Source organism: Aedes albopictus, chromosome 3 (genome assembly GCF_035046485.1).
Source record: "Aedes albopictus strain Foshan chromosome 3, AalbF5, whole genome shotgun sequence".
In the NCBI taxonomy this organism is placed as follows: Eukaryota; Metazoa; Arthropoda; class Insecta; order Diptera; family Culicidae; genus Aedes; species Aedes albopictus.
In genome coordinates, this window is record NC_085138.1 from 141,432,346 (window position 1) to 141,457,344 (window position 24,999).

Consider the following 24,999-nt stretch of genomic DNA (forward strand, 5'->3'; position numbering starts at 1 on the left):
TTTCCAGAAACTCCTTCAGGAGTTCAGCATCAGAGATAAGATCAGAAATTGATCTAAGGATTTCATCGAAAATTCCCAAAAGTATGTGTCCAGGATTTTTTTCAGAAATTCTTCCAGAAAATCCCTTAAGGCGAAACTGGAAGCATTTCCTCACTTTTTGATTTTTGATTTTTTTTTAAATAATAAAGCAATATTTTCAAAATCATATTTTCGTGCACATGTAGAGCATGGATCAAGGTATCTTCTGATTTTTTTGTAGTGGAAAATGTTTTTCATTTTTGCAGCAACCATTTTTGAACAAAATTTCACAAACAAATGGTTTCTGCAAAATTGGAAAACATTTTCCACCTCAAAAAAATCCAGAAGATACCATGATCTATACTGTACATGTGTACGAAAACTGATTTTGAAAATATTGCCTCGTCATTTAATAAAATATCAAAAACCAAAAAAATGAGGAAATGCTTCCAGTTTCGCCTTAAGAGATTCATGCATAATTATTTTCAGTGTTTCAGGCAAAAATTCACTTAGAGATATGAACAGGAGTTCATACAGCGTTTCCTCAGGCATTCTTCTGCGAATAACTCTAGGAATTTCTCCAAGGATTCTTCAAGGGGTTTATTCATTAGTATTTCCGAGGAAATTCTACAGGAGTTCCTTTAGAAATATCTGAACGAATTTTCCTAGGGATCTTTACAGAAGCTTATAATTTATTTCTTGGTAACAATATTCACAGATTGCTCCAAATCTTAAAAAAAAAACTATTAAAGCATTTCTCCAGAAATTTTCTTCAAAAATCCGCAATAGTATTTTCTAGGAGTTCCTAGTAAGAGTTTCATGTAGATTTTTTTCAGCTATCTATCCAAGTTCTTTAGAAATTCCTCCTTCGAGAATTTGTCTGGGATGTCTTCAAATCTTCCTCTAGAGATGCATGCAATAATATTTCCTGAGATTCCACAGGGATTCTGCCAAAGATGTCTTCAGAAATCACTGCTTCAGATATCTTCTGAAATTCTTTCAGGGATACCTTTAACAATATCTCAACTTCTTCGTAGTTATAGGGACTTCTTCAAGAATTTGAGCAAGCGAGTTCTTCAAATGTTTTTTCATGGAGTTTTTTTTTCAGAAACTCCTTTGGGGCTGTCCATAAACCACGTGGTCATAGGGGGGGGGGCAATGATCATTTTGTATGGACAAATTAAAAAAAATGTATGGACAAATGACCACGAGGGGGGGGTCGAAAAGTCCCAAAAAAATGACCACGTGGTTTATGGACAGCCCCTTTCAAAGCTTCTTTAAAATTTGAAAAATCTTTTCTGTCGAAATTCTTTCAATGGTAACTTCAAAGATTCCTTGACAAATTTCTGCACGGATTCCTGTCCCCGTCAGAAATATGTCCCGGGATTTCTTCAGAGATTCCTGCTGGAACCGCTTCAGATATTCGTCCAGTATTTTCTGAAGAAGTTCTTCCTGAAAGTGCGCAAAAAAATTGACAGAATTCTTGAAAGCATCTCTGAAGGAATATGTTAACAAATATCTGGAGGATTTCCTGAAGGAATACCTTGAAAAGCTTCTGATGATACCTTTGTAGAGTCCCAGAAGAAATACTTCAAGATTTTCCGGTGAGATCCCTGAACAACATTCATGAAGCAATTTCAGAAGTTATCTGTAGAGAAATTCTTGGATAAATGCATGAGAGAACACATGAAAAAATTCCTTTAAATATTTTCATAATTCGTTGTTCCATTTGTAGATCCATGGAAAATTTCTTGAAAAAATACTGGAGGAATATATACCTGGAGAAACTGTTGATGGTTTTCTGAATGAAACTCGGAAAAAATTTAGATAAAAGTATACTGATGGAGTTCTGATGGATCCCTGAGTAATTACTAAAGGATTGATTGGAAGAACTCCTGAAGATATTTCTGATACAAGGAAGAATTTCTCGCAAAATTTCTGAAGGAAATCTTGCTGAAACATAAAAAAAGCATGGAGGAATGTTTCAGACAGTTACCAGAAAAGGACATTTTTGAAGCAAGCTCTGAATGAATATTTGGAAGCACAAGAGAACTCTGTGCAGGTAGAAGAATTTTATGAAAAAATTCTAGAAAATGATAAGGAATAGAGCAACTTTTGCAGGAATCATTGGAAGGATATTTGGAGAAGTTCTTGAAGCATCATCGATTTTTTGTCAGAAAGAAACCCCGAAGAAAGGTCTTTCTAAAACCCTAGCAATTTCTGGAGGAATCTCTGAAAGAACTTCGAGAGAAACCCCTGGATAAAATTCCAGAAGAAATCTCTGATAAGCTTTCTAGAGCCGTTTCTTAATAAATGCCTGAGGCAATTCCTGATTATATGGAATAATAACAAGAGGAATCTCTAAAGAAAATACAATAATAACTTCTGCAAGAGCTACTGAGAAAATGTCTGGATTTCTAAAGGAAACTCCTAGAGGATTTTTTGAAAGAATCCACTGAGGAGTTTCTTGAGAATTTTCCAGAAAAATTCCTGGAAAAAAATCCAAACAAAAACTTCTGGAGCAATTCCTTTAGAAATATTTGCAGAAACATATGAAACGTGCACGAACTTCTGTAGCAATCATTGAAGAAGTTTCCTAAAAAAAAATCACTGAATCACAGGAGAAGTTTCTGATGGAATTTCCGAAAAAAAATCCTTGTGATGAATATTTTGAGAAATTTCTCGTAACAACCCTGAAGGTGCCGGGGCTCGTGGCGCAATTGGTCACACGTTTGCTTCATAAGCAGATGGTCATTGGTCATGGGTTCGATCCCAGCCTGGCACTTTTGTCAGTTGCTTAGAACAGCTGACACTGACCCTCTTCTGAGCCCATGGCTCAAATGGACCCGGATACTTGGACATCAGCGAACGGCAACCCATAATGGACCCCCAATCGGACTGGAAATAGGAACAACCAACAGCCACACATCAGAATTCTCGTGCTCATCATTCTACCATGATTGGGTAGAAAGTGAAATCAGTGAACGGCTACCAGTTTGATATGGTTCAATTCGAATAGAATACATTTAGGCGCAGTACAAAGTGTACGTACACGTACAGCTGCTAATTGGAATCGCTCACGCAGTGCCCTAGTGGACAATAGAGCTGTAAATTAGGTTAAGTGATTGAAGAATAAAAAAAATCCTGAAGGAATCAATGGAGGAATTTAAAAAGAAATACATGGACAGGAACGTTTTCTAAAGGGATTTGTGGCGGAATCTTTGGAGTAATTCTTGCTGCAATCAATCATTCTAGAAAATCTTGCAAGATTCTTCTTTCTACAAAAAATCGAAAAAAATGATAATTTCGGAATGAATCCCTATAGGAATTTCGGGCAGTGTCCCTGAGAGATATCGTGGAGAATATTCTGAAGAATACTCGACAAATTCTCGGAGAAATCTTTAGAAAAATATATGATGAACTCTTAAAAGGAATTTCTATAAAGATGCTTCTTCCGCGATAATTTTAGAAGAAAAATGTGAGAAAATTTAACAAAGGGGTTTCCCGGAATTATTCTTGATAAGGCGCCATACTGAAGTCAATCCTGCAAAAAATAAAAAATAAATCTGCCAGAAAAGACGACAGCAGTTAGTTTAGAAGTTTTCTCAAAAGTTTTGCTTTGAAATGGTAAATGAGACAAAAATTTAATTTTAAACTTAGATCGGAGATACATACAACTAAATGTCTTTGCATTATATCTTAAAGCTAAAGATTGCTCTGTGAAGAAAAATAGAAACGAATCGAAACCTAAAGACCAACTCAAACAGATTTTCGCAGTCCCCGAATAAAATAGAAAATAAGTTTGTCAGCATCCAGCCACACGCTCGTGTCGCTTTCATCGCTCTTCCTAAGCCATCCCACTCCACTGCCGCCGACCTCTAAGAGGATTACAGATTTAAATCTACATATTTTGTCGTCCCCATCGATATGTTTTCCTTTGATTATCGCCCTTGTCGAAAATGGGATGTGACTTGTTTCGGTCTTTTTTTTTCTTGCCGCCACCGTACGATGAGTTTTGTAAGGCCGCCTTCGCAAGCTAGTTTCAGCCATATATATCTCTCTGTACATATATCCAAAAGAAGCCATTGGAAAAGCTCAACACGCTGTTCCAACTCTCCTTCTACGCCCAGAAGGAAACGTCAATTCAGCGCGAACCGAAGGCAGGATGAATCGGAGGCGACAAAGTTGGAAAAGCTTAGAACTGGACCGTGTCTGTTTGTTCGAATGGTGGCGGATACCATCATAAGGGCAACGAAGGAGAAGAAAATTCTCCCACGTTTTGTTGTTTGTCAACTGTTATAGATGGGGCAAATAAAATGTTCGATAGTATCACGTTTCAATTCACGACCGACGACCGACAACCGACCGACCGGTATGATGACGTTTCGATACACTGAGTCCTGTGTCCAATGTCCATGTGGGGACGCGGGATGCGAATGCGAACTGAAGGGAACTGGGCGGAGAAACACGATAGAGTAAGTCAGGAAAAATCAAATGACATAATAAACGCTGAAACGGGGATAGGCTTTGACACATTGTCGTCCTTCATTTGATAGGCTGCGGGTGGGAAAATGTGGTGAACTTTACCAATATTGACGCCGACGGCGTTGGTTTTGTTTGATGTGTTGGTGATGGGTCTGTTTGATTCAATTTATTATAGGCGTGTCGAAGGTTTCAAATTCGAAGTATTTGGGAATGTTTATGTCCATTCATCTATTCCTGTGACATGGATCTGACATGAGATCAGACCGGAGAAACTCAATAGGAATCTACGGAGAAATCTCCTGAGAAATCTGCGAGGAAATAACCAATTTCTGGGAAAATCTCCGGAGGAGTTCCCAAAGGAATCTCTGCAAAAATTCCCGGAAGAATCTCCAGAGGAGTTGCCGGAGGAGTTCCCGGAAGAAACTTCGAAGAAACTCCAAAAGATCAGAAATCGCCGTGGACTGTCCGGAGGAATCTCCGGAAGAGTTCCCGGAGGAATCCCCGGAGGAACTCCCAGTGGAATCTTCGGAGGACCTCCAGAAGGAATCTCTGAAGGAATTCCTGGGTAAATCTTCGGAGGAATCCCCGGAGGAACTCCTAGTGAAATCTTCGGAGGACCTCCCGAAGGAATCTCCGGAGGGATTCCCGGAGGAATCTCCGGAGGGATTCCCGGAGGAATCTCCGGAGGGATTCCCGGAGGAATCTCCGGAGGGATTCCCGGAGGAATCTCCGGAGGGATTCCCGGAGGAATCTCCGGAGGGATTCCCGGAGGAATCTCCGGAGGGATTCCCGGAGGAATCTCCGGAGGGATTCCCGGAGGAATCTCCGGAGGGATTCCCGGAGGAATCTCCGGAGGGATTCCCGGAGGAATCTCCGGAGGGATTCCCGGAGGAATCTCCGGAGGGATTCCCGGAGGAATCTCCGGAGGGATTCCCGGAGGAATCTCCGGAGGGATTCCCGGAGGAATCTCCGGAGGGATTCCCGGAGGAATCTCCGGAGGGATTCCCGGAGGAATCTCCGGAGGGATTCCCGGAGGAATCTCCGGAGGGATTCCCGGAGGAATCTCCGGAGGGATTCCCGGAGGAATCTCCGGAGGGATTCCCGGAGGAATCTCCGGAGGGATTCCCGGAGGAATCTCCGGAGGGATTCCCGGAGGAATCTCCGGAGGGATTCCCGGAGGAATCTCCGGAGGGATTCCCGGAGGAATCTCCGGAGGGATTCCCGGAGGAATCTCCGGAGGGATTCCCGGAGGAATCTCCGGAGGGATTCCCGGAGGAATCTCCGGAGGGATTCCCGGAGGAATCTCCGGAGGGATTCCCGGAGGAATCTCCGGAGGGATTCCCGGAGGAATCTCCGGAGGGATTCCCGGAGGAATCTCCGGAGGGATTCCCGGAGGAATCTCCGGAGGGATTCCCGGAGGAATCTCCGGAGGGATTCCCGGAGGAATCTCCGGAGGGATTCCCGGAGGAATCTCCGGAGGGATTCCCGGAGGAATCTCCGGAGGGATTCCCGGAGGAATCTCCGGAGGGATTCCCGGAGGAATCTCCGGAGGGATTCCCGGAGGAATCTCCGGAGGGATTCCCGGAGGAATCTCCGGAGGGATTCCCGGAGGAATCTCCGGAGGGATTCCCGGAGGAATCTCCGGAGGGATTCCCGGAGGAATCTCCGGAGGGATTCCCGGAGGAATCTCCGGAGGGATTCCCGGAGGAATCTCCGGAGGGATTCCCGGAGGAATCTCCGGAGGGATTCCCGGAGGAATCTCCGGAGGGATTCCCGGAGGAATCTCCGGAGGGATTCCCGGAGGAATCTCCGGAGGGATTCCCGGAGGAATCTCCGGAGGGATTCCCGGAGGAATCTCCGGAGGGATTCCCGGAGGAATCTCCGGAGGGATTCCCGGAGGAATCTCCGGAGGGATTCCCGGAGGAATCTCCGGAGGGATTCCCGGAGGAATCTCCGGAGGGATTCCCGGAGGAATCTCCGGAGGGATTCCCGGAGGAATCTCCGGAGGGATTCCCGGAGGAATCTCCGGAGGGATTCCCGGAGGAATCTCCGGAGGGATTCCCGGAGGAATCTCCGGAGGGATTCCCGGAGGAATCTCCGGAGGGATTCCCGGAGGAATCTCCGGAGGGATTCCCGGAGGAATCTCCGGAGGGATTCCCGGAGGAATCTCCGGAGGGATTCCCGGAGGAATCTCCGGAGGGATTCCCGGAGGGATCTCCGGAGGGATTCCCGGAGGAATCTCCGGAGGGATTCCCGGAGGAATCTCCGGAGGGATTCCCGGAGGAATCTCCGGAGGGATTCCCGGAGGAATCTCCGGAGGGATTCCCGGAGGAATCTCCGGAGGGATTCCCGGAGGAATCTCCGGAGGGATTCCCGGAGGAATCTCCGGAGGGATTCCCGGAGGAATCTCCGGAGGGATTCCCGGAGGAATCTCCGGAGGGATTCCCGGAGGAATCTCCGGAGGGATTCCCGGAGGAATCTCCGGAGGGATTCCCGGAGGAATCTCCGGAGGGATTCCCGGAGGAATCTCCGGAGGGATTCCCGGAGGATTCTCCGGAGGGATTCCCGGAGGATTCTCCGGAGGGATTCCCGGAGGATTCTCCGGAGGGATTCCCGGAGGATTCTCCGGAGGGATTCCCGGAGGATTCTCCGGAGGGATTCCCGGAGGATTCTCCGGAGGGATTCCCGGAGGATTCTCCGGAGGGATTCCCGGAGGATTCTCCGGAGGGATTCCCGGAGGATTCTCCGGAGGGATTCCCGGAGGAATCTCCGGAGGGATTCCCGGAGGAATCTCCGGAGGGATTCCCGGAGGAATCTCCGGAGGGATTCCCGGAGGAATCTCCGGAGGGATTCCCGGAGGAATCTCCGGAGGGATTCCCGGAGGAATCTCCGGAGGGATTCCCGGAGGAATCTCCGGAGGGATTCCCGGAGGAATCTCCGGAGGGATTCCCGGAGGAATCTCCGGAGGGATTCCCGGAGGAATCTCCGGAGGGATTCCCGGAGGAATCTCCGGAGGGATTCCCGGAGGAATCTCCGGAGGGATTCCCGGAGGAATCTCCGGAGGGATTCCCGGAGGAATCTCCGGAGGGATTCCCGGAGGAATCTCCGGAGGGATTCCCGGAGGAATCTCCGGAGGGATTCCCGGAGGAATCTCGGAGGGATTCCCGGAGGAATCTCCGGAGGGATTCCCGGAGGAATCTCCGGAGGGATTCCCGGAGGAATCTCCGGAGGGATTCCCGGAGGAATCTCCGGAGGGATTCCCGGAGGAATCTCCGGAGGGATTCCCGGAGGAATCTCCGGAGGGATTCCCGGAGGAATCTCCGGAGGGATTCCCGGAGGAATCTCCGGAGGGATTCCCGGAGGAATCTCCGGAGGGATTCCCGGAGGAATCTCCGGAGGGATTCCCGGAGGGATCTCCGGAGGGATTCCCGGAGGAATCTCCGGAGGGATTCCCGGAGGAATCTCCGGAGGGATTCCCGGAGGAATCTCCGGAGGGATTCCCGGAGGAATCTCCGGAGGGATTCCCGGAGGAATCTCCGGAGGGATTCCCGGAGGAATCTCCGGAGGGATTCCCGGAGGAATCTCCGGAGGGATTCCCGGAGGAATCTCCGGAGGGATTCCCGGAGGAATCTCCGGAGGGATTCCCGGAGGAATCTCCGGAGGGATTCCCGGAGGAATCTCCGGAGGGATTCCCGGAGGAATCTCCGGAGGGATTCCCGGAGGAATCTCCGGAGGGATTCCCGGAGGAATCTCCGGAGGGATTCCCGGAGGAATCTCCGGAGGGATTCCCGGAGGAATCTCCGGAGGGATTCCCGGAGGAATCTCCGGAGGGATTCCCGGAGGAATCTCCGGAGGGATTCCCGGAGGAATCTCCGGAGGGATTCCCGGAGGAATCTCCGGAGGGATTCCCGGAGGATTCTCCGGAGGGATTCCCGGAGGATTCTCCGGAGGGATTCCCGGAGGATTCTCCGGAGGGATTCCCGGAGGATTCTCCGGAGGGATTCCCGGAGGATTCTCCGGAGGGATTCCCGGAGGATTCTCCGGAGGGATTCCCGGAGGATTCTCCGAGGGATTCCCGGAGGAATCTCCGGAGGGATTCCCGGAGGAATCTCCGGAGGGATTCCCGGAGGAATCTCCGGAGGGATTCCCGGAGGAATCTCCGGAGGGATTCCCGGAGGAATCTCCGGAGGGATTCCCGGAGGAATCTCCGGAGGGATTCCCGGAGGAATCTCCGGAGGGATTCCCGGAGGAATCTCCGGAGGGATTCCCGGAGGAATCTCCGGAGGGATTCCCGGAGGAATCTCCGGAGGGATTCCCGGAGGAATCTCCGGAGGGATTCCCGGAGGAATCTCCGGAGGGATTCCCGGAGGAATCTCCGGAGGGATTCCCGGAGGAATCTCCGGAGGGATTCCCGGAGGAATCTCCGGAGGGATTCCCGGAGGAATCTCCGGAGGGATTCCCGGAGGAATCTCCGGAGGGATTCCCGGAGGAATCTCCGGAGGGATTCCCGGAGGAATCTCCGGAGGGATTCCCGGAGGAATCTCCGGAGGGATTCCCGGAGGAATCTCCGGAGGGATTCCCGGAGGAATCTCCGGAGGGATTCCCGGAGGAATCTCCGGAGGGATTCCCGGAGGAATCTCCGGAGGGATTCCCGGAGGAATCTCCGGAGGGATTCCCGGAGGAATCTCCGGAGGGATTCCCGGAGGAATCTCCGGAGGGATTCCCGGAGGAATCTCCGGAGGGATTCCCGGAGGAATCTCCGGAGGGATTCCCGGAGGAATCTCCGGAGGGATTCCCGGAGGAATCTCCGGAGGGATTCCCGGAGGAATCTCCGGAGGGATTCCCGGAGGAATCTCCGGAGGGATTCCCGGAGGAATCTCCGGAGGGATTCCCGGAGGAATCTCCGGAGGGATTCCCGGAGGAATCTCCGGAGGGATTCCCGGAGGAATCTCCGGAGGGATTCCCGGAGGAATCTCCGGAGGGATTCCCGGAGGAATCTCCGGAGGGATTCCCGGAGAAATCTCCGGAGGGATTCCCGGAGGAATCTCCGGAGGGATTCCCGGAGGAATCTCCGGAGGGATTCCCGGAGGAATCTCCGGAGGGATTCCCGGAGGAATCTCCGGAGGGATTCCCAGAGGAATCTCCGGAGGGATTCCCGGAGGAATCTCCGGACAAATCTTTAATAATACCTTAGTTCTTTCAGAGATTCATCCAGCAATTTCTCTATTGATTCGTCTAGAATCTCCACCAGAGATCACTTCACAAATATCTCTCAATTAGTTTCTCTGTAGATTCCTATAGAAATTTCTCCAGAAAAATCTGCAGATATCCTTTTCGAAATTCCTTCATTGAGACTTCCAGGAATTATTTAAGGGGTTTCTACGAGATTTGCACAAGAAAATTCGTTCAAAAATTCTTCAATTTTTTCGGAAATTTCACTAACCATTCTTTTAGAAACTTTTTTAGAAAATTTAAGCTGTTATTGTTGAATAGAGACAGATAATAATCTATATATAAATTCCTAAAAAAGGCTTGTAGGAAATTTCCTAAGAAATAATCTTCGGGATTCTAAAATCTGAGAGAATTTCAGAAATCTAGTAGAACCTCAGAACTTAATTGCACAGAAGGAGTACGTTTTTCAGTCGCTGGCAATTTTAATTCTGTTTGTCAACGATCTCTTCAACCAAAATCAATATTTGCTTCTTTCACCAGAAGAATATTCTTTGATGTAGGTTGTTTGATACACTCGTTAAAAGAAGTATAGATAACAAAACAACGTTCCAGGGATAATGTCACGCGTGATTCCATCACCTTCATACAAACACTCCAGGCGGCACGTCTCCCAAGTTCTAAATGATACCGTTATCTAGATGCAAAATCAAATTTCCATCATTCACGTAGGTATCCAGAACGTTCCGCCACCTTGCATGAAAAGAAAAAAAAACGCCCTAAAAAGAAAATATTGCTCGGCATCACGCACCCCTGCTGCCATGCTCGGCAGGATGGAAAGTGTCCCACTTACGGAGGTTTATTGAATATTCAAAGTTCATACCTACCTGCTGCAGCTCGGTCGGAGTGAGAATTTTCTGTTGCGCCTTCGAGGCATATCCCAAAGTAAACTTTACTAAGGAACCGACGCCACCTGCGGATCGATGGATGGGCGTTCAGCATAAAAGAACCAAGAAATAGGACAAAGTTTTCACACTCCGTTTCACTTTGGGAGCGCCAATCAATCCCCGATCAGGTTTCGGGAGTTTGTCAGTTTATATTGGCGAACTTTGTCATCTGGGTGCGAAAGCGTTTATGGTTTTAGTTCCCGGCAATCCCGGTATTAGGTGCTGTGATTTTTCTTTCGGAGGAAACAAACAATGGAAAGTTTTATGTGAAACACTTACGAAAATTGTTGCTTCTCGAAACTTTTTTGTGTAGATTGAGATGTGTACGATGAAATCGCCCATTAGTTAGATGAACTCAAAGTTTATTCACAAGTAATAATCAATCTCTAATCACTGAATCCTCTATTTCCGCGATACGTTTCCCTTCCCCAACAATTTCCAATAAATTTCTAATAATCCCATTTCTCTTTCCATTTTTTACAGCCATCAGCATTTTCCCTGGGGGACCTCTGCGTTCCACCAATGGCGAACGTGCTCAAAGTTTTCCTAGAAAATGGTCAAACCAAATCCTTCAAGTACGATTCGACCACAACCGTACAGGTAAGTTTCCCTCAATCTGCTAAACACGTTCACAACACAGCACACAGCATTGGTGTTTTAAAACCGAAACCTGGTTCTCTTCGCCCCCCCACCTGCAGGATGTCGTCACATCACTACGTGATAAACTTTGCCTAACCGCCGGCGAGCATTTCAGTCTGGTGCTGGAGCACGTCAAGAGCTTGAAGCGAAACAAGCTGACCCTGCTGGACCCACAGGAAACCGTCGCCCGGGTAAGTTTGAATTGGTTCCTCTGTGTAGGAGCATAATGGTTCCATCAATCGTCCGACAGCAAGTGATTGCCAGGACCGGCAAATAATCAGTTAATTTTGTAGAATGCACATTGCACAGTAAACATGCTTTATCAAAATTATTTAAAACTGCATTTGCACAAAATAACCAACAGAAGGCTGTCCAAAAAAAAAATGCTCAAAAAGTCAAGGTGCTCAACCTTTTAATGAAATATGTATATACATATTTGAAGCATTTTTGTAAAAAATTTCAATTTTTTTAAAAAATCATTTCGAGGTTCTACCAAGGCAATATTTGGAAAATAACAATTTCTCATTAAAATTCTCAAAAAATCATTTTTTGTGACATATTTTCAATTTCTGATTTTTTTTTCAATGTTTTTGTACGTTTCCATGGGTATTGGTTTTTTGAAATATTGTGTTTAAATTGACCGCAGAACATTGCTTGTGCTGATAAAGGGATAAGTTTTTGAGAATGAAAGTTTGTCAAAAAAAAAAATACATGTTCTACTCTCCAAGAAATTTCTCAAAGAAGGCTTTTCGGAAAACTAAGTGGTTTTGTAAAAAGAAAAGAAAAATATACGAAGTTTCTTTCCAAACAATATAGAATATTTCTAACAATATCAAAAAAAAATAAATTGGCAGTTTTGTCTTTTTTTTAAGAAATTACTAGAACAATCTCTGGTGGAATCTCATAAGTAGGAAATCATAGAAAAATAATAGGAAAATTCCTAAAATAATTCCAGATGAAAATTCTACAGCAAATTTTGAGGGAAATATCTAATGAGTGTCTTCCAAGGATTTCCAGGATAACCAAGCAAATTTCAGGAGAAAAATCAAAAGAAGGATTTTCTAGAGGAGCTTTCGGATAAATCTTTGTAAATAGTCTAGATAACTAGTAGAGGAGCATACAAGGCAACTGTGTGATTCTGTAAAAAAGAAAATCAAAGGTATTTCCGCTTGAATTATTTTTCCGAAGCACTTGATATTCAGTTTTACTAAATTCCTGATTTTTTTTCAAAAAAACATAAATGGATTTTTTTTTTGTTTTATTTTAATTTCAGAAAGAATATTTGGTAAAGTCTCTGCAATAACTGATTTGAGATACAAACTGAAAAATGTCTAAATAAAACTGAATAACATGGCAGGGGAAATATAATGTTGTGGCATTGAGCTATCCCATTAAATATCTCATGAGATATTTTAAGAAAACAAACAAAACAATCTTTGAACGAATGTGTACAAAAAAATGGTCCGTTGGAACTTCTCTAGAATTTTTGGGTATAACTGAGTACAATATATGTTATTTTCATGTTTTTATTATATCAGCAAATTTCCTCATTGTAGCTCCTTCAAATTTGTTAATGATTGTGGATATCTGTAAGCATGGCAGATTTCTAGAAAATTTAGAAATTGGAATTTTTTGAGAAATTATTGGAGAAACTTATAGAAGAACCAACTATGTGGCTTAGTGAAAAAAAAAATGGTGAGATTTTTCTGGCTGGGTATAAACATCATTTCCAGAATTGAATATCAGAGAAATCCAGTAGAGTTTTTAAAAAATGGAATATTTGATTCCCCAGGGTGAATTTGTTTTAAATTTTGCGGGAAAGTTTTGGTTAAAAGGGTCTACAGAGCTTCATAAAAAACATATGGAGAAATCTCTGTGGAATCTAAGCAGTAGTTCTTAAAGTTTTCCTTGAAAAAAATTGTCCTTATCTTGGAAAATCTTCTGGGAGCCATTCTAACTTGTAAAGCCTGTAGAATGCAAAAGATACGCTAAGGCATTAACAATCATTAACCCTCTAATACCCAACCCCGCCTTTAGACGGGGTATAGTTTGAGCATTTTTGTAATTTTTGTATCGTGAAAAATCTTTTTTTTTATCTATTTTTGGCTGATATTTAGGACTGTTTTGTATATCTTTAAATGGTTTTCGGTGTATTTTGATGCGTATTTACATTTTTAAAAATCATTGAAAAATTGATGTTTTAGTCACCTTTTAGAAGTCATTGTTTATATTGTAATGAATCGCTACAATTAACATATTTTAAATTTTTCTCAAATCGTTCTACCCTAGTTTAATAGATTAAGGGAATCGAATACACTCTAAAATTAGTTTCCTTAAAATTACACGGAAAATAAAATTTTCTGTGAAAAAAAATAAAAATATTTCAACAATAATCACAAAATTTCAAAATGTTTTCATCTCAAAATATCCGTACCCCAAATAGGCTTCCAGGAAAAATATAAAAGTGTGGAAATGTTCAAAAATAAAAATTAGAAAAATCAAAAACTGAAATTCACGAAATCGAGAATAAAAAAGAATCATCTTCCAAAACATGTTTAAATCGATTTTAGATGACGAAAAATGATATTTAGATCAACATCAAAAATTTGGGTATTAGAGGGTTAACTAGTATATTGTAAATCCTTAAATAAATCACTGGAATAAAATAAAAACACAAACTAATTTTCGTGATATGTGACGTGTTAAAAATTTCTGCGAAATTTTCTAGCCAAATGACAGAAAAATAAAACTAGTAAAACTCTGTAAATCCTTGAAGAAATTCCAAATCCAGGAATCTCTTAGGCTGTTTCTGGGAAAACACATCGATTTAATAAAACAAGCGATGGCATATTATTTCGCAAAATTTTTGATTTTGTGTTAGGAAAACTAGCAGAATTAATGCGAAGATTGGTAACAGAATCTTCAATGGAAACTCCCAATTTACTGATTTCGGTCTACTTGGCAAAGTTATTCACAAGATGAAGTTTCTGATTTTTTGGAATTGAAAGGTTCTTTGGTGAATCTCTAGAAATAATCCAGTAAGACCCTTTGGAGATTTTTTCTTGATGAATTTTTGAACGAGTTCCTGCAATAATTCCTGAAGGATTAAGTAAAACAATAACTGTATGAATTTCTGATAGATTCCGTGAAAAAAGTCTGTAAAAATTCTAACCCTTAAGGAATTTCAGAAAAAAACTGTGTAATTTTGCAAAAAAAAAGTTTTTTTTTTGAGATTCATAACGTTATAGAGAAAATGACCGTTGAAAAAAATTTCGAAGGAATCTCAGCAAGAATTTTTGACTATCTTAAATTTCCAGGAGATATGTCTAAAAAAGCTGATGGAAGTTTATTTATATCACTTTCTTGAGGAACCCCTAGAGGAGTGGGAGGTTAAGCTTTTGGAAAAACCTCCGAAGGTATTGTTGGAGAAATCTCCGTGGGTTCCTTGGGGAATCTGTTAAAAAGACAATTACACCGTCTTCGACCTTACGGCCTCTACAGACTGAACAGTACAAACATTCGACAACGGACAACACATATAACACCCAGTGGCCCAGTGGAGAATTTTCCGTTTGACGAAAAGTTTTCCCCGACTGGAGCGGGAATCGAACCCACCACTCCGAGGCTTACGAGACACCTAAACGACTGACGCCGCTAACCGCTCGGCCACGAAGCATGAAGTTCATGAAGAAGTTCCTCTACTATATTGACGATGACTGTTTTGAGGACTTTCAGGAAGTTTTTGGCGATTCAGACTTTTCGGGGTCACAAAAAAACTAGTGGATGTTTTATTGAAACTTTTAACCGACATTTGTTGTTTATTGAATTTGTCCATTTTTTTTCTGTTTCGAAAATCTTAAAATTAAAAAATATAATTCCTAGTCTCTCGGAGCCCGGATCGTAATCCACTACTTTTACAAAGTTTCAAAAAACAACCATTAGATGAAAAAGCAACAATTTAAACAATGAACAATTAAACAATTTATTCGATTCCCTGAAGAAGATCTAATAAATATCGAAACGTTGGAAGAAGAAAATATTTAATTGTTTTTTACCCCTGAAAAGACTGAAACGCCAAATATGACCCGAAACTCCCTTATAAACAAACGCATAAATCAGCAGAGGTAATTGTGAAGAGAACTAAGTGGAGCTCAGAACGATTTCTGACATTTCTTGAAAAGTCAAGCGGAAGTTCTGTGGCATTACACAAAAGACTAGCTTATGAATTTCTGGGGAAAAATCCTGACAAATTCTAGAATAAATCTCTGAAGATTTTTTTTTTGTGTAGCCATTTTTGAACAAATTTCTAGAATAATCTCCAAAATCTAAAAAAAAAACTCTCTGGAGGAACCGATGCAGTAATATTAGTGTTTTCAGAAAAGGACAAGCGGCACTGATGGTTTAATATTTGAAAACTATTCTGATAAATCTTAAAAAAGAGAAATAAATAGAAGAATGCCTATTTTCGATAAAATAATGTTTTTGAAAATTTTTAAGGAAATTTCTAAATTTCAATTGCAGAAATCTCTACAGAATTTTTTTATGAAATTCTTGCAGGAAATTGCCGGATTTACAAATGTAGAGGTTTGGGGCCAACATTTTGAAAAATTATTCATCATTTTCAGTTAAAAGAAATACGTTGTGGAATGGTTTATCTGCCACGATTAGAGAAATTAAGTGAAATTAATCATACAGCAAACATTGAATCCAGGACGCGCGGCGTTGTAAAAAGTACAACACCATCACAAAACCTCGACCGGTGTATACAACGCGAGCGCGGTGCGTTTTAGTATCAAACAGTTAGGATGCGCGTCTAAGGTTAAAGAAAAAAAAAAAAGAACATATTAAATGTAGTCGAAATTCATGACAAAGACCCTAGAGAAACTTTAAAAAGATATTACAGCAGAAATCTTCAAGAAATTTCTAGCAAAATATCTAGTACATAACTGTTGTTGTACAATTTATGCGGAAGCCTAACAGAAATTCCAACAGAATTGCCTGTTAGTTTTCTGATAAATTTTTGAATGCATATAAATAGCATAAGCATGACCGTATACTTCGTAGGTTATGACCATAGATAGTAGAGTGGGTCATCGTTTATATGGAAAAATGAAAAATTCAATGGTATCCCATCAGATCAAAGCTTTTTCGATCCCATTTCAGGACCCAAATAAGTGTGCAAAATTTGGCCAGGATCGGTTATGTCTACGTTTACGGTCTTTAACAAAGTTTTTAGAACACCCTAGGCTATCATTTTACAGTACCGTAATCCGGGGTCAAATTGATCACTTTAAAACAACTTTTGCGGATAACACCAGTGCCTGTTCAAATATTGCCGTAAGAATTTCTGAAAACCAGTACCCAGCGGATCTCCATGGAACCATGTGACAGAATTTTGTTCAACAAATTTAAACTTTAAGTTAAATAAGTTCAAATATCGAAATTTTGGAAACGCCACTTTGGGGCGAAATTGATCAGTACATAATTCAGCATCGGTTGGAAAGGAAAATTTCCTTCACCACTTAATTTTGCTCTTCTAAAACCGAATAACGCGTCTAAAATCTTACAGTGAATTAAATACTTTAAATGCAAAATTAAATTTTGAAATTTCCCCTTAAACGCCTAAAGGTAGGCAATTTCATTTGAAAAAAAGTGAATTCTATCACAATAAATGACTTTTTCTTCATAAAATGAACTTTTTAGAACTATTTCATGTTCTGATTAGCTGCATAACATCCCAACCAAGGCTCTATAAAAATGTTAAAACATAGAATTCACGGGAAGTCCTATTAGCAATTGATTGTTTGGTAGCAATGATTTCAGCTTAATTAGAAGTACATTGCAAATTCTTTGAAAAAAAAACGGTAAAACTAACTTTTTTCTAAAAAAATAAAAGTCTACAGTCATCTCTAGACATCTACGAATCAGATGACGTAAAAAGTTTAAGATCATTACGACGCTTAAGAGTTCCTAGTATGGAATTACAATGTAGTACCCGAGTGATCAATGTCACCCCGCTGATCAATTTGACCCCGGTTTACGGTATCGGTTAAACAGCTTCAGACAAACTTTTTGAACTTATGTCAAAAACTCAAAAAAGTATGTTTTCCCATACAAAATCCCATACAAATTTCAATTGGGTTTTTGAATTTTGAAAAATGTATTGATTTTCTGATTTTATACGAAAGAGCACCTTTTTCTGAACCACTATGATTTTTTTCAGATTTTTAGAACTTCATTTTGGTATCTAAAATCATTTTCAAAGAGATTTTTTTGAAATCACCTTTTGATAGCTGTACAACTGTTTGACAGCTCCGCCCAGTACAAACTGCCACAAGGGGTGATTCGACAAATCGCTCCCATACAAACTTCAAATTGATTTTTAAATAGGTTCCCGGGCACCAAAATTTATGAAAATTTGGATTTCGGCTCAGTTTGGCATGCAGGTTCAGAATATCGAATTATCTCAACAGCGCTAAAGAAGCCAATTGCAATGCGCAAAGTGTAGACGCAACCGATCGTGCTCAAATTTTGCACAGATACTCAGGACCCGAAACGGAACCAGAAAAGCTTTGATCTGAGAAAACGGTTCCGATGACCCACGCTAATAGATAGCGGAATTGCACAAAAAAATAATAGAAGAGCCTTGGGATTAGCACACCATCCTCAATAGACACGTTTTGAGAGCTCAATCGTGATGGGGTCAGTAACCGCTTTGGCTATGACTTCAACCTCAACCGTACAGGAAAGGGCTGTTAGTTAGACAATTGTTGCTTCTAAAGGTTATACAGGATTCTCCACAGTTGTCACGGAAGATTTTGTTATGACTGCGAGATAGATAGTAACGCAGATCGAGAAAAGGCTGTCCAAAAATATCAATGTTCGGAAAATTGCTCAACCCTAAAATAAAACATCTTCTTATTTGCAGCTTTTTTGGAAAACATTTCAATTTTCTCGTTTAGTGGTTCTGCCAAAGTGCTTTTCAAAAACTTACAGTTTACATAAAAACGGCAGACAATTAAACGTTTCATAATAAATACAAAATTTCCCATAAATAATTCGAAAAGTCCCGGTGAAGAAACAGGGGTGTAAGCAGTAATAAATAACAAAAGTTCCATAAACAAATTAAAAAATGCATAAATAGAACAAAAGTTTCCATAAATAATTGATTTTTGAGCAATGGGAAGCAATCAACTGCGTTTTTGCTAGAGTGCCGGTAGAGGCGCTTTTCTGATAAATGCGGTAAACGTGATAACAGTGTAAAGTAACGGCGAAGGTTACGCTATGCGATTGTAGACAGCGCTCGTGTTCCAGGTGTTTTTCACATATACAGCGGCGCCGCCTGGCCCTATCCACTCTAAACATCATGCGCAACACGAGTGGTAAATGCCACTCAGAAAAAAAAAGAAGTAAACAACTTGAAATTTGTATGGTGATGTAATCAATTCTCTGTTACTGCAATGAATCCAGAAGAAACGCGTACGGATATTGATTTTGTTTATAATTTGCAACTTTTTGCCCCAAGGCACAAATCGCTGCGATGCGGTACAAGTGCAAGCCAGCGATTTGTCCATACAAGAAAAATGATTTTGCTTTTAATGTGGTGGCGCCATCTCTGAGAAAAACAAGCTTTGATTTCTTACTATTAAAAAAGCCAAAAATGCAATGAATAAATCAACTGTTGCAATAAAAAAAAGTAATTTTTCCCACCAAAAAACTTCGAATTTTCCATAAATAAATCCGATTTTTCCATAATAAATAAGAAAATTCACAATAAAAAAATATCGAAAAATGTCAAAAAACAAGGATAAGGTATCTTCAGATATTGTTTTTCCTGGTGTAAACTGCCTTTCAGTTTTACAAAAATCATTTTTAAACAGAATTTTGAAAACAAATAAACATTTTGCACTAGGATAATATTGAGGAGATATCTTGATCCTTTCTCAAAATATGTATGAAAACTGATTTTGAAAATATTGCTCCGTTATTTAATAAAAAAAAATACCAACATATTAGAAAATGCTTCCAGTTTCGCCTTGAGAGAGATTTTGAAGACACTTGTGAATAAACGAGATCAGCCAAAACCAAAACCAGGGTTTCCACAGAAATGATTGTACCTCTTACTAACGCGGGGTTCCATCAGTTTGAGCATCCAAATGCATAACTTTTAAGTGAGAACTTTCAGCATTTCAGCAAACTTCAGCATTTTCGCAAAAAAATGTTATGAACTCCTCAAAAAATCCCAGTCAGGAACTTGTTCTACAACAAGGAATTCAACCAATTCGGTACCAACATTTAAAAAGACTTAACTGCCTTTTGAAGCAACTCCTTCTTTCTACGCCTATTAGTGTCTATACGATAAGAGTGACATATACAATGCAATCCACTACTTAAAAAAATAAAAAAATAAAAATAAAAAAAACTTGTTTCCAAAAACAGTTGAACTCGTTTGACATCATCTTCTTCTTATTATTGGCGTAACATCCCCGCTGGGATAAATCCCGCTTCTCAGCTTGATGTTGTTTGAGCACTTCCACAGTTATTAACTGAGAGCTTTCTGTGCCAATGACCATTTTGCATGTGTATAATGTGTGGCAGGCACAAAGATACTGTAATGCCCAATGAAGTCAAGGAAATTTCTATTACGAAAAAATCCTGGACCGACTGAGTATAAATTCCGTCAGTCTAGCTTTATTATATAAAGCTGTGGCTTGGGAGGCCTTTTTGACATGTTGATGCCAAATTATCTCTAGAAATTTGAGAAAAACTAATGAATTGAGATATTAATTCGGAAGGGTGTAACATATGAAGTTTTTTTTATCTTTATTAACGAGATTTTTAGCCCTAGGCTAGTTTATCTTGGGACCCGCCCTTTACTTACCTTCCCAAGGTAGCACTCGATCCCAGGTCCTCGGCGTGATAGTCACGTGCTCCCACATATAAATTTTCTACACAGAAAACACACGCTCAAGCGTATGTTCTTGTGTAAAGAATTGCAATGTTCGCTTTAAACATGCCGCACTTCTTCCTAACCATCACATACATACTTTGCCTCCGTCCATCGTGCTCTCTGCGCTCCACGCCTTCCGTCTGCCAACCGGATCAGTTGCAAACACCAGCTTTGCAGGGTTGTTGTCCGGCATTCTTGCTACATGCCCTGCCTGTATCCTTCTGGCTTTGGCCACCTTCTGGATGCTGGGTTCGCCGTAAAGTGCAGCGAGCTCGTGGTTCATCCTTCTCCATCACACACCGTTCTCCTGCACACCGCCGAAGATCATCCTTAGCACGCGTAGCTCGAAAACTCCGAGTGCTTGCAGGTCCTCCTCAAGCATGGTCCATGTCTCGTGCACGTAGAGGACCACCGCTCTTATTAGCGTTTTGTACATAGTGCATTTGGTGCGTGGGTGAATCTTTTTCGACCGCAGTTTCTTCTGGAGCCCGTAGAAGACCCGACTTCCCCTGATGATGCGCCTCCGAATTTCGCGGCTCACGTTGTTGTCAGCCGTCAGTAAGGATCCGAGGTAGACGAATTCCTCCACCACCTCGAAAGTATCCCCGTCTATCGTTACTACCCGAGCAGGAACGAATAACTCACACATAACTGAAGCATACCAAAGTCAGGTATCATACCAAGACAAGGTATTGGTCGGTTATCCAGGTATTGAAAATAGCTTATTTTGGTATTTTGTAGGTATTGATACAATACCTCAACGAGTTATTGGTTTGGTGTTGATGACTGCGTCGTTGATGGCTGTTTCACTGTACTCCAGCAGTCCTCTAGAGGGGCCTCACCGAGCTGGCCCTCGTCTGGCAACGCGGCCTCGAGATTCTGGGCGTATGCTGAGGCGACATCCGGTTGTTTCAGTCTCTATAGGGTTGTACCGTGGCAGTCGTTGGTACCGTTCATTGTTGATGACGGAGAGATTTGGGCGCATTTTGACCATCACCAGATAGTGGTCGGAGTCGATGTTGGCGATAGGTCCTGACGTCGAAACAATACTGATAGAAATTAAATACTATTTTTCTGTTTAACTTACTTTAAATATTTCACTGCATATTATTCGTTCAATTAACCCTCTTTACCTTTTCTTTGAAACTTCAATCAACAGATAGCGGCCCGGCCCGGTGCCCACAAGCTGCGCTGTCTGTTCCGGGTGACGTTCGTGCCGGTGTCGGCCGCCGGCCTGGCCCAGAAGGACCTGAACGCGCTGGACTATCTGTTTCTGCAGTGCTGCAACGACGTGACGCAGGAACGGTTCGCTCCGGAACTGCAACCGGAGGTGGCCCTCCGGTTGGCGGCGCTGCACATGCACCAGCACGCGCTCGCCAACAACATTTCACCGGCGAAGCTGACGGTGAAAACTGTAGAGTGAGTATAGTTTCTTGGTGTTTAACTGATAGATATGAATATTTACCATTTTGTATGAAATGAGAATAAATTTGAATGAAATTGGAACAGTGAAGTAAATCGAACATAAGTTAACTGACTTGAAAACTGGCTTCTTAATGGAAAATCTTCATTCTAGGAAGAATTTCTTATCAATCAGCCCAATAATACTCAAATTCTTAAATGTGTATTTTTTTATATTTTTTCCTATTGAAACAATTGAAAACTACATACTAAAAAGCAAGCAAAATGAAAAATTGAAGCACTGACTGAACATTCTGTTCATACATTTTAGATCAGCTGCTCGAGTACCAAGAATCCAACTTCCTGGCTGCATATTTCTATGCATAATCGCTTTAAGAATGTTTCATATAACTTTTTTCCTCCCGGACGGCATTGTTCCATTGTCCGAACCTTTCTCGCTGGACAGTTTATTTTTTTCTGAATTTTCCTCCAAGAACTGTGATTCGTCGTCCCACACACAGTACTGGGAGCTCCAACCCGTTGGTATTTTTAATTACATTTTCTGGTGCCATTTTTGCAGCACGGCAACCGCGTCTCGGCGTCTCTGTAACAGTATCCTTCTCGATTTTTTTTTTCTTTTGCTGTTCGTTTTTCCAAGTCCCAAGTTTCTTGTTTCATCTAGCCCGACACGAGACGACGGACGGCGGCATGCATCCTCTGACGGAAGATTAGATTGAAAAACTTTACTCCTCGGAGGAAGACGCAGTGCCATTTTAGCTGCCAGCACCAGTCCAGTCAGTAGGTAGAGTGCGCCGGCAGCCAACCAACAGAACCAACTTGGAGATCGTTAGGGAAGAGAAGTTGCAAAGAAAGTGAATAATGAGGTGCGAGCGTGAGAGAAAAAAAAAAGCGTCGGCGGGTGAAAACTTTTGAAACAGGTCGACCGGCGGCGTCGACCTGGACAGAGGACGATGCCTGACGCTGGAAGGCACTGCAGCGCTGCTGCAGTGATGGATGGGGTAGTAGTACGGTAGACTGTGGTAGGAGAAGATGATACTCAATGTCACTTGACTGCCACGGGTTCAATTCCCAGTCGGTCCAGAAACTTTTCGTAATGGAAATTTCCTTGACTTCCTTTTTTTTTCCTTCTAAACCATAGGGGGATAAATCTGCTCAACAGACACCCTAACAGGAAGGTTAGGGTAGTGTGGGGTTAAGGCCGTCTTCTCCAACACTAGTAGAAGCCAGGACTACTCTCTCATCGACCCACTAAAACACATTCCTATGGTCGCCAAACCCTACGTCTCTCCGGAACCACCAAGAAGGTATTCCTTCAGAGAGGGGCTAGTGCATCTCGCACCCACAAGGTTAGCTGCCGTAGCCTAGCAGCAACGAACATCGATGACTCGCTCTGGAGAGTCCATCACGGTAGCATGCTGGCGCTTAGTTTCCCAGTTTCCCGAGTGGTCCTCGCCACTCCCTTTGTCCTCGGAAGGCAGGAAGGGTCAACCCCACCCGCGCCCAACTGCTTAGCAGACATCAAGAACTGATGCCCACGTGCAACCCGATCTGACCTGCCCGCAAAGGAAGGGTATCACTACCCGAAGGTTGCAGACAGCAGGGTCTCACCTACCCCGACCCTTGCCGGGGACCCTTTTCCAACCGCGGGCTCGGATCCAACCCAGTAGTCCTTGACTTCCTTGAACATAGAGATCTGCATCCCTGCCACACGATATACTCATAAAAATGGTCATTGGAACAGGAAGCTCTTAGTTAACTCATAGAAGACCAAGCTGAGAAGTAGGTTTTGTCCAAGTGGGAGCGTTACGTCAAGAAAGAGGATAAGAAGCAGCCTTGTGAAACAGATAATGAATATAAGTCAAAACTTTCATAATGGGTTGATCTTAGTCTTGATATCGACCAACGGAAACAATTGACACTTGAGCTTGGGCTTGAGCTTGATTGACCGCCCGTGGATGCTACTCCAGTATCGCCAGACCAGCTACACTCACACAAGTAACTAACTAATGAAGTATCTACCGGAGACCAGCAGGCATCTTCAGTGTTGGTGATCTTCTATTTTTAGGTGACAGTGGCGCCTACCACGTCAGGTTGGAAGTCAATGTGGGGAAGGAGAAGGAAGTGATGATTGCAATCATTTGTATCCACTTCAGTGCTCTGCGTCTGCACAAATTCATGCAGATGTCGGAATGGTGGTGGGATATGGTTGACAAAGGGGTCACACATTGGTGCGTGGATGCCAAGTGTAAGATGGATGATTAGTGTGTTTATTACTCTGAAGATAATGCGGCACAGTTCGCTTGATTGCTTAACTTGTAGGCGTTATATGATAGATTGACACTGTGCTGTGAAAGTTGAAAGGAAAGGAAACGGCTTTTTCAACCCGTTTCTGTTCTAACGATGGCAATGTACATGTAGAGAAGAAGAGAGAGTATATATAAAGATACAAAGTAAGAAGAAAGGGACGGGCCAGGGATTGACCCAGGACCTTATGCATACGAATCAGAAGCTGTAGCCACTAGACCACCAAGCCCGTCTTGTCCAACGAAAACAATTGGAGACATACTGAAAATGTACATTAGAAACGTAGTTATTTAATTTTTGGAACAAACTCAGCAGCATTATCCATTTGGGTGCATGCACGGGTGCATGTTATTCCACGTCCCCCAAGACTTTCTCAGCCGGTCGTCGTGTTTGTTCGTTGATTAATACATCAAAGTCATTAAAGTTGTAGCTTGGATGCAACGTAAAAAAGCACCACTTGAAGTGAATTTGCGGTGGGCAAAGTTTACCGGTTTTAATCTGTAGTAATTGCCATTGAGAATTTCCTTGTGGAACTCAACTTTAGGAAATTCCCATAATCGCATGGTATGAATACTCTTCCAAGTAACACGCTGGTCACAGAAGAATCACGGTGGCGCAGGTTTATGTGGCGCAAAAGCCACTGTGACTTACTTCTGAACAAATAAATACTTACTTGCTAGAAATATGTCCCAGTGACTTTTGCGAAGCATAAACCTGCGCCGCCGTCACTCTTCTGTGACAAATGTGTTACTTGTGCTTCTTGTTCCTATGACCCGTTGTACCGATTAATTCCTTTCGTTTTGTTATCATGAATCCTAACAAATAGCGCATAGTAACTAAGTTTTGAGTAGGCTGAAAATGGGAGCACTTTGCTTAATATCGGTTATTGCGTTCCCCTATCAACGAAATTCAAAAAAATCTTCTTGTTGCCTTTCTCGTTCACTAAGGTCTCAAGTACACAGGGTCAAAAAGCTCAAGAAACAACAACAGTCAAACAAGATGTTTGGACTTTGGTTTCTTTTTGGACAAATATATGACATTGTGTACTGGGATCTTAAGTGTGCT

The 24,999-nt window shown here is 42.6% G+C and overlaps 1 protein-coding gene across 3 annotated transcripts in view; it reads left to right on the forward strand.

Moving 5' to 3' along the window:
* The window catches only part of LOC109408473 (uncharacterized), an 810,302-nt gene that overhangs the window by 727,725 nt on the left and 57,578 nt on the right, over positions 1-24,999 (forward strand). For all 3 annotated transcript variants that reach the window (XM_062861101.1, XM_062861099.1, XM_062861100.1), the window contains 3 exons: positions 11,103-11,219; positions 11,318-11,449; positions 21,368-21,627. In XM_062861101.1, coding sequence (XP_062717085.1) covers positions 11,103-11,219; positions 11,318-11,449; positions 21,368-21,627 — 509 coding nt within the window. The remainder of the gene's footprint in view (positions 1-11,102; positions 11,220-11,317; positions 11,450-21,367; positions 21,628-24,999) is intronic.